Genomic DNA, 13,821 nt, shown 5'->3' on the forward strand with positions numbered 1-13,821 from the left:
TGATTCCAGATTATATGTATCCTAGCCAGATGCTGTACAGCCCCCTATTAAGCTGCTTATTCACAATGACACTTGACAAAAAACGTTAACTGATACTAACTTTAGCTTATGTTAGCTTCACATATGCTTCACAAGAAGGAATACTAGAATCTTCCAACACTCCATAGAACATAAGCTATTCAGTTTTATAGGACTTCATTAAATATTTAGTTACAATCACAGATTCACAGAATTGTAGTGGTTGGAAGGGACCTCTAGAGATCATTGACTCCAACCCCCCTGCCAAAGCAGGTTCCCTACACCAGGTCGCACAAGTAGGTGTCCAAGTGGGACTTGAATATCTCCAGAGAAGGAGACTCCACAACCCCCCTGGGCAGCCTGTTCCAGTGCTCCGTCACCCTCACTGTAAAGAAGTTCTTGCACACATTCATGTGGAACTTCCTATGCTCCAGCTTATGTCCATTTCCCCTTGTCCTGCCTCCACATACCACTGAAAAGACAGGCCTTGCCACTATGGCCACACACCTCAGATATTTATAAACCTGAATTAGATCCCCTCTCAGTTGTCTTCTCTCAAGGCTAAATAGAACCAGTTCGCTTAGCCTTTCTTCATAGGGGAAACGCTCCAGTCCCTTCACCATCTTTGTGGCCCTCTGCTGGTCTCTTTCCAAGAGGTCCCCGTCCTTTTTGTACTGGGGAGCCCAGAACTGGACACAGCACTCCAGATGAGGCCTTACCAGGGCAGAGTAGAGGGGGAGGATAACCTGCTGGACACGACCTTTTTAAAGCACCCCAGAATACCATTGGCCTTTTTGGCACACTGCTGGCAGTAATAATCGAAGTTCAAGAGCATTCAATATAGCCACGATGATTAGAAAGAAAATTTTCCCAGAGGCTACCCTTCTCCCTTTCACAACAAGCATAACAAGCTGCTGAAATCAATACAAGTGTTCAATAAAACAACTTTATATAAGTTAGCCAATACCTCACAGCTCTGCCATCTGTTTGGGATATTGGGCCTTAACTTCTGCTCACAAACAACTTTTTTCATTTCTTCAACAGAAGGATCTGAAGGGACTAGGTCATAATATGGCAACTGGTAATCTTCATGGATTCCTGTAATTAGTTGAAAAAAATATTTTTTACCTAACACTGAAACATGCACTCTACTTTTTACTTATGGTCCTTATTGGTACCATTTTATTTTTCTACTTTTATTTTTATAGAAAAGATTACATTAGAATCTACAATAACATTTAAAAAAATCCTTAGACACACCTGTACATTACCTTTGAAGAAATATTGAAACATATGTATTTGGAAAAGATGAAAGCTATGTCAAATCTTTCCTATGCTATTCTAAAGAAATCCTTTTTGTAAACATACAATTTTGAATAAATTGTACACTTTACCTAAACACATTACATTAAGTCTTAGTTGTGGTGCTTGCCCCTTGATCTCAAGGGCATTTCGCTCTACTCTTTTATTCTCTCTAGGTCAAAAGTTTTAAAGAAAAAAATCAACACAATACAGGCAAGACTATCTCCCATATTCTTCAATTGGTAAGGTTCATTATTTCACACAGAGGTGGAATCAACCAGATATCACATACAGGATTAACAATTAGAGAATCTGAAACATACTGCAGTGTTTTTAGAGAAAACTGTGTAAAGCATGCTTCTGTTTGTAAGGATCTTTAAATTACAAAATCTGACAGAACAGTAAGTAAAGACTGCTACATACCACCGATTGAACATCGACGAGCAATTTCCCAAAATACTAATCCCATTGCATAGATGTCTGCTCGTTTGAATGACTCAAAATGTTTCATATTTATGGAATCGTCTAAAACTTCAGGTGCCATGTACCTATTTGCAACAGAAGAACAAAAAAACATTTGATTTCATAAATACCTCCTGTAGAAGAAATTCAGTGTTACTGTTCAGCTCAAAAACATTTATGTGGAAGAGACAGAAATACAAAGATTAAGATGTTCAAAGTTTCCCTGCTTTTGGCATGTACATCATTATCAAAAATAAATAAATATAGCATTCAAATAAACAGCTGCAAGATTTAATGTAGTCCTTAAATAGAATTTATGAGGGATATTTAGATTTGATTACTAACAGAATATATACTTCACAATTTAGAACACAGAAAAGATAACTGAGTGCCAATTTAATCAGCAAGTGACTGGAGAGTAGAGAGCCTGAATCATGGAACAGCTTGGTTTGGAAGGGACCTCAAGGATCATCAAGTGTCAATGCCCCACCAGACAGGGAAACAGGCCAATAAATCAACTGTTAGATCAGATTACCCATGGCTCCATCTAACCTGGCCTTTAATGCTTCCATGGATGTGGCATCCACAACTTCTCTGGGCAGCCTGTTTTAGCACCTCACCACTTCCCCCTGACATCTGATTAAAATCTCACTTCCTTTAGTTTTGAACCGTTCCTCTCTATCCCTATGTACCTGTGTGATTTCTCTCATATTTATGAACTCCTTTAAATACTGGAAGGCTGTAATGAGGTCTCCCTGCAGCCTTCCCTTTTCCAGACTGAACAAGCCCTTCACCTTCAGTCTATGCAGTCCTTGGATCATCTTCATGGACCTTCTCTGGACCCTCTCCATAAGCTCCACATCTTCCCTGTGTTGGGGGTCCCAGATTTGGATGCAGTACTCCAACTGGGGCATTGTGGGGGCAGAATAGAGGAAGACAATCACCTCCCCTGCCCTGCTTGCCATCCCTCTCTTCTGATGGAATCCAGGACACCACTGGCATTCTGGACTGCAAGTACACACTGCTGGCTCAGTTTTTCATCTACCACAACCCCCAGGTCCTTCTCAACAGGGCTACAAGACTGAAAAGTTTCAACGTTTCATAAAAGACAGAGCCAAAAAGAATTCCCACATAATACACTGGCAGCAGTTTACAGGAATGCTAGTTGTTCTTTACACAGAAAAGAGTACATCAGAAAGAAAAAAAAAAAAAGTAGGATTTCCTGAGAGTGTGCTGAGGCACAGGGGAATAGACTTGTGGGGTATAATACTAAAAGGTAGTTGTAATGTTATATGGAAGCTGAGAGCACCTGCTTCAATAAGGTTATGCAACCAAAGACCTCTCACTGTAAAGAACATAAACAGAAAGCAATAGAATAAGGGGGAGTAAGTACAACGTGAAAAGATAAGCAAAAAGGGCCATAAACCTGGTAGACGTGTGGTAACAGAGACAGTAATGATGACTAAAAGCCTCAGTCACTGATTGATGGGCTATTAAGAAACTCCAAGCATAGCTTTGGAGAAGGCCAGTCTGGACTTTTTAAGCACTAATAAGTGTGGAAACAAGAGAAATATAAGGACTGTGGATATTCATGCTGTACTCTGGGACAATATGAAACTTATTAAGCAATATTAAGGAGAAGGGAACCCAAAAGGAGCAAAACTGAGGGAATACATAAAATGACCTAACAAAGTGACCAGGTGCATGTAAACATTTGCCCGACAGTCTGCTTTGTGTCTTTCTGCTCAGTGCTGTCTTATTAAATCTTTTTTCTTTTTTTTTTTTTTTTTTTTCTTTTAAACTACCATTCCATATAGTCTAATTTGCCACCCCACATTGCATATGTGCTCCAAGGTCTACAGTCCACAACTGGAAACAGGTGTGAGTCAGAGCCAATAATGGAAATCAGATCAGGGATGAAGGTGCCACTGGGCCTGGAGTCTATCAGCTAGAGAGGAAGAACGTTCCAGCAACTGGAAAGGGAACTACATATCCTAGAAGTCTACGGAACATACATCTGGAGTAACAGCTCTCATGAGAGGAACAGTATGAGTGAATTCCAGGCCAGCAACTACAGTTAAGCAGTGGGTGAAGACATCCCTGGGACTGGGTTGTCGGCAACTGGAGCAGGTCATAGTCGTGCTGCCTGTGCCAGCAACTTGAGAAAACGAAGGTCTCTGCTTCAGACACTGGAATGGGGATCATGGGCCACAGGGCCCACAGCTCCAGCTGACAGGCACTGAGAGAAGCAAAGTATAAGGGCTATCAGTGTCAGAGACTGAAGATAGGACTGCAGGCAGCAGCCCCTACAGATTGTTAAACTCATGAGGTCTCAGATTAAAAAAAAGCATTCTTAAGAGTTTTCATGGAAACAGCCTCCATGCCTTGTAGTATTTGATTCTTCATGATGTAGTCAATACATCTTACCACAAACCAGCATGCATTTCATACATAGGTTTTTGTTATTCTTTTTTTGTTTGTTTGTTTGTTTTGTTTTTTAAATAAATCCGATTTGGGTTACATGCTCTGACAACCATGCTTACAAATTGACCTAATAAACATTCCTTGCAACAGAAAATCTCCTATAGCCTCTGAACAGAGAAAAAGAGATTGAATACTGCTTATGGTATCTACCTGAAGGTTACCTTTATTGGTAGTACTTAATGTTGGAAGATTAAGTAGCATGCTAGTGCATAACTCACTGAGTTAGTGACAGCAGCCTGTGGAAATGCTGCTGGAAAGAACAAATGATATTTATCTGTCAACAAAGATTGTGGCATTGCTTTTTCAATCTGGTACTGGTCTGGCAGATAAACCCAATATGTAACATTTAGCAGCATCGAGTGCATTTTCCCACATCACTGCCTCATCAATCTCAAGCTGATGTACTAATGAAGCAGGCAAACAAATGACACCAAGGCTCTCTGCCCGAAGGATAAGGGAAAAAAAGCACAAACCAAAATACCACAACCATGATGCTAGTCTGTTAGGCATAATCTCTTACACAAGCACTGGAGACCATCTCATTTCTGTAAGTCATCCTAGGGACAAGAATTTTAACAGAAAAAGCTCAAGAGGCCTGTGGTAATTGAGTTGAATTCATACCCTCAAGGAAGAACAGAAAAACAAGGACATCCTCACCCCTGAAAACATGCCTTCTAAGAGGAAGCTTAGCTTGCTCTCTAGACCATATGTTTTACTGTAGATAATCACTGGAAAAATATTAACTTAGTCAAGTCTCTCTAAATTTGCATACAGAACTTCCATGCAAAGAAGAGATACCAGTACTGGTATTCATCAGCTGAAGTAAAGTTGTTATTGAATAGGTGCAAGCTGAACTTTACTATGGAAAAATAAGTGAAGATACAGAGTTACTTACCTAAGAATACACAAGAGGGAGGAAGAGGGGACCAAGCCTTTTTATGAGAATGTACAATTGTCAAAGAAGTGACTAAACTCTAAAGTGGGCAGTGGACTTAGTCCTGATGCTGCCCATTGCAGAAAGAGAGCTGCTACATCTTCAACCTTATGAAGAAGCATGAGGCAATGATTAGTGAGGATTCTGAGGAGGAATAATTCCCAGTATTTTGTAATCTAGCAGAAATTCAGAAAGTAAATCGTCTGACCACTTATGTAGCATTTTTAATTTGGTAAAGTAGCAAGAATAACAGAGCTTTAGAATGAAGTAATCTCAGCAGTGTAATTGTCAGTAAATTAACTTGTATTTAAAGTTCTGAAAGCTTTGTTCATACATACACATAGCATTGTTCACTAAAGTGAAGAGAAAAAAATAAATCATTTTTAATTTAACAATCAGAGATCAGGCAACATCAGTATAGAATATTCTCCAAGACAGCTAGAGCAATATGGCATAGCTCCAGATCACAGTGTTTCCACACATTTCTCAGTGACAGATTTTGGTACAAGTAGCATTACCGATCTAACACTGAAGCACTTAATTGTATGCAAGTGCAATTATACATTTCTTGAGTTACTTTGAGATTGAGAAAAATCTACACTCCCAAATTCAGAGGTAGACTGAGTATTCATCCATTAATGATTCTGTTTATGCAACAGATGGCAAAAAAGACCGCCTTTTAAAGATCTTGTATTTGTCTCAAAAATATAACTCCATGAAAGTCCATATTCAAGACTCTGCACTTTGTTCTACCATGTGAGCTTCAAATTTGAAACAAACAAATCTATGCTCCTCAAAAATCAAGCAAAATTGACAAGCAAAAACAAAACACACATTCTTTACTTTCACTATCAACATCCTGTCTTATATGTAAGCAGATGTCAAGAAGGTATAAAATACAAAGACAGAGCAAGTGAGATCTCTGCAATTGTTATTTCTGAGGTCTTCTAATTGTTTTAATACATACTTTTGTCCTACTGCATTTCTCATATTTTCAAGCATTTTATATACATGCTAGCAGTAGAAGCCAATAACCAACGTGTGCTTTAAATACAGTATAAATCACCTGCTGAATAGTGTGCAATAGAACTCTACTCGACACTGTTTATATTTACTTGTTACTTAAGTTTGTAGCTAAACAAACAAACAAACAATCTTTTAAATGGAAGAAAAAGCAAAGAATTTTATTAAAAAGACACCTGATGTATCACACCAATAATTTTTACCTTTTTGTTCCTACTCTGTGGTTGGGGGCAATGTCAATTGTATCTGTAGCTGAATCATGCCTAACTGCCAACCCCAGGTCTGCAATGCAGCATGTTCCATTCTTTTTTACCAATATGTTTTTTGATTTCAAATCTCTGTGGGCAATCGCTGGTTTGCCTGTAAAGAAAAAACAAAAACAACACATATATAAAAGACAATTGCTAATATTCTAAACCTGGTGCAGATTTTGTTTCAAATTATGGAATTCTTTCCAAATCTGCTACTTTGAACTCTTCCTCAAGATAGTCCCTGAAATAATTCATTGTGGTCTAGCTAGCTGACCAGAAAAGAGCACTAAATGTTTATTGTATTACCCTAGTCTATGCTGCTCCCCTCCCTCATCCTATGTAGATATATACAGTGCATAAGTACTACTTGCAGTCAAAAGACTTCCGTCTCTTGAAATAGATCCATAGTGCTGCCATGAATCAAAATTAGGCACTGCATACGTGTATTGTATGAAAGATAATTACATACTCATGATAACTATATATAAGTTATATAGTTGTTATATATAACTTCTGTGATATAACAATATAACACAGAAGGGAAGGTTAAAAAAGACCCAACCCCTGAAAGCCTCAACAGATCACCAGTTAAGAAATTACAACAGCTATCAGTAAAACTAGAAACTTTATATACATATTAACAGTAAGGAGGTTTCTGACAGTTTATTTTCTATGTAAGCTTTTGAAGGAAACCAAAATGATTTTGCTGTAGTAATACAAGAGCAGCCATTTTTGCATGTAAAGGAACATGGCTGGTGCATGACAGTTGAGAGAAAGGTTGTGGTAATCAAAGAAGAAGGGATAAGCATAATAGTATAAATAATATACTTTCAGAAGCTCACCCTTTTTTTTTTTTTAATTTATTAAGTAGTAGAATAAAAACTTCAATTTCATATAAAAATTTTTCAGTAGAAGGAGATACTGAAACACACTGTCTACATCAAACTGACATCTTATTTTAGTTCAGAAATTATTATAGGTCCAAAACAAACATTTCTCCGTTAACTCAGCTGCTCGAAAGATTACAAAAGCAGGCAGTTGTCTGCCAAAAGCTAGTCTGAGAGAGTTCAATGTTCTAGTTAAGACAACTACAGTAGAAGGAGCTAAGCGTCATTAAAAAAGATTGGATCTATTTAGCCATGTAACAGACTGAACAATTTTAGGATTACCTTGTGTCCCTACAATTTCCATGTGAAGATGAGCAAGGCCACTGGCAGTAGACAAGGCTAATTTTATCATTCCTTCCACGGTTACTGTATACCTGTTCAGGTAATCAAAGAGTGACCCATGTTCATGATAATCCGACACCAACCACAGCTGCGTCCATGTACCATTGTCTGCAAAACAACATTGGCATGAATACCATACACACAAAAACACACACAGACCCCATTCTTATATACTGCTTAGGAATTAAAAACTATGTTTTGTAATCTGCACCAGTTAGACTTCAAGTTTTTACTTCCATCCCTGAAACACTTCAATGCCTCTTTGAAGGGCTGGTCTTACCATGCAAAAGATAATGAACAGTTTAGGGAATATTTATTTATTTAAATTAAAAGGCAAACTACAGAAAGCAGATGTCGCTATTGTTCCTGCTTAGGGAACAGTATGAAAGCATGATGCAAAGCTAATGACACCAGTACCAGTCCAGTTTAGTACAAAGTTGTCCAGACTGCCCACAGGAAAAAAAACAACAAAAAAAAACTGTCTAAAAACTTCTGCAAGCTTTTAGCTTAACTTGCTTCATTTCTTACTGCATTTTTGCTTTACCAGGCTAATTATTTAGGGTATTAAGTGTTAAAAAGGAAAATAACTAATTATCTCTTGCCCACAATAATAATACTGCACAACTATGTGTTGCCTCATAACTCTGTCTCTCCCTGTTACCACCAGCCTCAAAATGTGACACAATGTCCACAATTATGACCAGCTATTGGATTTTTCTCCTGGAGTGGAAGCTTGCAAGCAGCAATCTGATGTTTTATTTCAAGAACTAAACCAAATCCCACCACCAGTGACCTCAAAGTAGCTGTCCAAAACTGTGGTTTCCAGGAAGAATGAAGAAAATGAAAAACACCAGTTACGAGAAAATCTGTTTGTTGTATGATTTTCCACTGAACTACAAGCCAGCCAGACAGGCTGTAATACATTTGCAAATACCTCAATATACAAAAAGTGACAGGCAGGAATCCAGTTGTTCAAACTGTAAAATCACTAGACACAATGTCTTGAAGTTTATCTACAGAAAGAAGACTATTTAATAAGTCAAATAATGGAGAAATGGAAGAAAGGCTTTCTGATCTAACAAGCTGAAGTACATCCACAAAAGAAAAGTCTTGCCACTAAGCAGGCTAAGCTCTCAAGAGAGATCTGAGGAGCATTTTTTATAGCTACTTTTGTGGCTGTATTTTGTAATTTTAAAATTATAAAATTGTAATTCAAGACTTCTATCCCAAACTACGCAGCCATTATTCCCTAATAACAAGTGACAACACAATACAAATAACATAATCTGAAGAACAGAAAGAAATGAATGCAGAAATTAGTTCCTATCATAAATATACTGCTGACCAAACTGAAAGTTCTGCAGCTTCTTACATTTCTTTTTTCTTCCTCCAATCTCCTCAAAAACACACTTAGCTTGGAAAAGTCAGAAGCACAATATACCACATCTGCAGATCAAAGACTACCTATATTTAAGCACTGTTGAGTGGGTGAGAAAACTTTAAAACACTTCTACTTGTGTGTTTCTAGAGAGGCCAGAGTTACCATTAAAGGAAAAACTACATCAATAATAATGCATTTTTAAAATAATCTGAACATTTCAGAGCAGGAAAATAAAAGCCTAATTTACATTAAATCAATTCTTAAACTACAAAAAGAATTCTAGCTCACCACATTCACAGCTTACTTTCAAATGGGCATTGCATATAACTTCACTGAATCAGTTTCATGGAACTATTAGAGAAGGATAAACATTTACAGGCACATAAAACGTTCTTTCCAATACATACATTCAGTAAACTAAAAAAAGGTGTAGGAGTTCAAAATGATATAACCCAGTCACAAGTCAGATCATCTCACTTTTATTTTACTGCTTCACCAGTTATATCCCCACAGTGACTAAAACACTGCCTGGCCATTAACACTATATGCATGGTTATACACACAGTCCTTGACTCATTCTCTGTGTTTCTTATGAATGGGATTTCTCACTGTGTGTTAAGCTAGACAACAGCAAGTACAGAATTTAGCAGAAATACTTAAGAGCAATTTAGTTTAAACGACCTACAAGACCTACTGCATTGAAACAGATCTTTCAAAGATGCTAGATTGTTTATGAAAAACCACCATTGCCTTGAGCCAAGACTGTACTGTCTATGCATAAAGTGTTTTTCTCTGAACTCTCATCTAAGAAGAGACATATTTCTAATCCATTTTCTTTTGTACAACTCTACTGTCTCTTTTGTACAACTCTACCTGCAAGGTGCAAAATCACAGAATATCCCAAGTTGGAAGGGACCCACAAGGATCATCACGTCCAACTCCTGGTTCCACACATCACCCACGGTTTAAACCATGTTTCTGAGAGCACTGTCTGAACACTCACTGAACTCCAGCAGGCTTACGTCATGACATGGGAAGTGTGCTATAATGCCTGACCACCCTCCAGCAAAGAACCTTTTACCAAACCCCAATAAGACCCTCTCATGATGCAGCTCTATGCCATTCCCTACAGTCCTGTCACTGCCATCAGAGAAAAGATATTGGCACCAGCCTCTCTGCTCCCCTCATAAGGTAGCTGTAGGTTGCCATAGGGCCTCCCCTCAGACTCTTCTCTGGGATGAACAAACCAAGGGAATTAATCTACTCCTCACAAGTTTTGCTACAAACCCTTCACCATCTAATAGTTTTATGTCCTCCTTACACTGTAACGTCCAATACTTCACACAGCATTTGAGGTGAGGACTCACCATTTTAGAGCACAGCATGACAATCTCTCCTCTTAACCATCTGGCAGTGCCAGGCCTGATACGGCCCAGGATACAGTTGGCCCTTCTGACAGTCAGGGCATGATGCTGACTGAGATTCAACATGCTGTCAGCCCAAACCCCCAGATCCCTTTCTGTGGAGCTCTTCCCCAACCTCTCATTCCCCATTCTGTACATTTATTCAGGGTTATCCTGTCCCAGGTATAAAAATCCAGTGCTTACTCTCCTTCATGTTCATGTGGTTGGTAGTCACCCCACCCTCCAATCTGTCAAGAACTCTGCAAGGCCTCCGCATCCTCTCATGGGAGTCAGCAGTCCCTCCCAAATTAGTATAATCTGCAAGCTTGCTTAGTATACCTTAACGCTCTGTATTCAAGTAATTAAAGAGAACTGGCCCTAAAAGAAAGCCTTGCAGAACCCCACCAATGACTGGCTACCAGCCATTTAGTGTAACCCACTGGGCCTGACCATCAGTCAACTGCTCACCCATCCCATTATGTTTTTGTCTAGCCGCATGCTGATTATTTTGGATACTAAGAGAAATAGTTCTGAAAACTTTACTGGAACCCAAAAATATTACATCAATTGGTTTTGTCTGGTCAGCTAGGTGGGTAACCTTATTATAAGAAGCAATTAAGTTTTGTTAACAGGATCTTCATCCCACAAACCCTTGCAGACTGTTAGCCAATGACTGCTGTGCCTTTAAGATGTTTTTCAGTAACTCACAGAGTATTCCCCATAATTTTGACAGGCACTGAAGTGAGACTGACTGGCTTGTAATTACTTATCTTTCTTCTTGATCTTCTTGAAACTTGAATCAATGTTTGTCTGCTTCTACTTAACTGGCACTTCTCCAGATTCCCAAGACCATGAAAAATAACTGAAGGCTGATGTTATTTTTTGAGACCCATCTTCAAAGAACCAGGGATGAATTAGGTCTTGTGGATTAAAGTGCATCCAGCTGAAACACCAAATCCAACACAAGGTCAGAGCTGTCTAGGAGTTTATTGTGAAGACAGTCATAGTGCTCTAACTCCAGGGGTTCCAGATGTTCACTGATGCTCAAGACAGTGGTGATGAAGGCTTTGAACATCCCTGCTTTATCTGCATCCCTATTTGTAAGGTATCCACCCTCACCAAGTATGAAACATTATCTATGATTCTTCTTTTGCTGCTGACACGTTTTAAAAAGCCCTTTTGGTCATTCCCCATAGTACTGGTCAGTGTCAACTCATACTGAGTTTTAGACACACAAATTTTCTCTCTTCAATGACAAACAGCATCTCTGTATTCCTCTCAGCCTTACTTCCATTGGTTGTACGTTTTCTTTTCCCACTTCAGCTCCAGAAGATGACCTCTGCCCTGTCTGACTTCTGACACATCGGAATTGTCTGTTACTGTTGCTTTAAAGAGGCAACACTTAAAAAAAAGACCAGAATTGACAAACCTGAATATGTTCAAGAACAATTTCCAGGGGATCTTGCCAACTTGTTTCCTGAACAGCCAGAAGTCTGCACTCCCAAATCTCAGACTGAAGTTTTGGTGGCAGTTTTCCAATCAAAGATTTTAAACTTGACTACTTTATGGTCTCTGTGGCCAAGACAGACACCAGTTACAACTTCATTCAAAAGACCGTTTTTGTTTACAAGTAACAAATCTAGGTGGGCACCTTTCCTAGTCAGCTCCTTTAGTACCTGTAGCAGGAAGTTATCATCAACATGCTTTAGGAACCTTCTGGACCTGTTTGTAACTGCTACATGATATACCCAGTTAACACCTGGCAAGTTTAAATCATCCATAAAGACAAGGACAGCCAATCCAGAAGCATCTCTCATTTCTTTTAAAGAATCATTCACTGTTGATATCATTGTTGCTGCATGGCCTATTGTAGGCTCTCACACTAACAATCCACTTTATTTGGGTAAGGATGAAGGGATAAGAAGAAATTTTCAACTGTGTCACTCAGCTGTGAGCTGCCTATAGTCCAGCCCCTTCCTCACACACGCACTGCCTCTTGCATTACTTGCCCTACCTATCCCTTCTGAAGACAGAAGAATTGCCCACTGCGACACACTAGTCTCAGGTCTCTTCCAAGCAGGTGTCACTTACTCCTATGAGATCAAAGCTCTGGGACAGAGCCAAGACTTCTAGCTCCTCTGGCTTTTATTCCTCATGTTGCATTGCACTGCAGTAAAAACATTTTAGATGCAATTCAGTGAGCCCAGTACCTTGAAAAGCAGACTGAAGACTATCATGATCATGCAGCCTTTCAAAGAGTGGTTTGCCATTCCATAGTTTATCACAGGTTCACCAGTTTTTTTCCTCTTTCTCCCTTTGAATCTAGTTTAAAGCTTTATAAATCAGCCCTGCTAACTCCAGCAGAAAAAAATTCTTTCCAAACCCCCTAAGAAAGGTGCTTCCCTTCAGATGCCAGCAGGGCTGATGTCGTACAGGAAATCCCATAATCAAGAAACACAAAATTCTGCTGGTGACTCCAGCCTTGAAGCCATGTATTGATCAGCTGGGTCTGCCTGTTAAATACTGTTCCCTGCTACTTGAAGGACGAAGGAAAATACTACCTGATCCTTTAACCAATGCCCCCTAGACCCCAGTGCCCTTTTTGATTGCTCCTGGACTTCTTTTTGCTGCTTCATTCACCTTCATATTCAGTGTTTTTACCTGCTTTCCAAAGGAAAAAAAATAAAAGCTTGAATTCTTACCCTTTCTGAAAGAAGCCTTTTTTTTTTTGTATTATGTTATGTTTGAGGCCTTCCAGTTAGATTCTAAACAAGCCACAGTTGTACATACAAGCTTACACTAATATTATTAGATGCAGACAAGTTAAAATGCAGCAGTAAGAGGAGTTCAGCTTTTAGATGGAACCCACTACTGCATCTTCGCCTTAATCAATCTGACAAGCTATACATTTATATTTCTTTAGCAATATTGCCAGAATACAAATTATCATGAATTTATTAAGTCTCATACTGTTGACAGTATGGTTAATTATTACTTGGTGACCCTGAATATTCTGGTTGCAGAGTAAACAGCATCTGCCATGAAGTTCTCAATTATACAGCTCACACTGTCAAGTATAAAAAAAGTAGTTATACTCAATCATAATTATATGCATTAGAACAACTTTCCACGACAACACAATCTAATCTATCTAATACAGACAGTATGATCAGGAGCTTCAAGCAATATCAGAATGGTCAAAAATACTGCAAGAATCTAGGTTTCTTCTTGGAAACCAATTTAAAAGAGTTTAATAATTCCATCCATCTGTAAGAAACCTTCTGAAAACATTTTAAGATCAAAATAACTCTGAAGTAAAAATGTTTATTTCACA

At 38.7% G+C, this 13,821-nt stretch overlaps 1 protein-coding gene across 2 annotated transcripts in view; it reads right to left on the minus strand.

Moving 5' to 3' along the window:
* The window catches only part of TGFBR1 (transforming growth factor beta receptor 1), a 36,156-nt gene that overhangs the window by 6,301 nt on the left and 16,034 nt on the right, over positions 1–13,821 (minus strand). For both annotated transcript variants that reach the window (XM_072327487.1, XM_072327489.1), the window contains exons 5-8: positions 7,644–7,811; positions 6,427–6,583; positions 1,744–1,868; positions 986–1,116 (exon numbers count right to left, since the gene is read on the minus strand). In XM_072327487.1, the coding sequence (XP_072183588.1) occupies positions 986–1,116; positions 1,744–1,868; positions 6,427–6,583; positions 7,644–7,811 (581 nt within the window). The remainder of the gene's footprint in view (positions 1–985; positions 1,117–1,743; positions 1,869–6,426; positions 6,584–7,643; positions 7,812–13,821) is intronic.

Source organism: Excalfactoria chinensis, chromosome 2 (genome assembly GCF_039878825.1).
Source record: "Excalfactoria chinensis isolate bCotChi1 chromosome 2, bCotChi1.hap2, whole genome shotgun sequence".
Classification (NCBI taxonomy): domain Eukaryota; kingdom Metazoa; phylum Chordata; class Aves; order Galliformes; family Phasianidae; genus Excalfactoria; species Excalfactoria chinensis.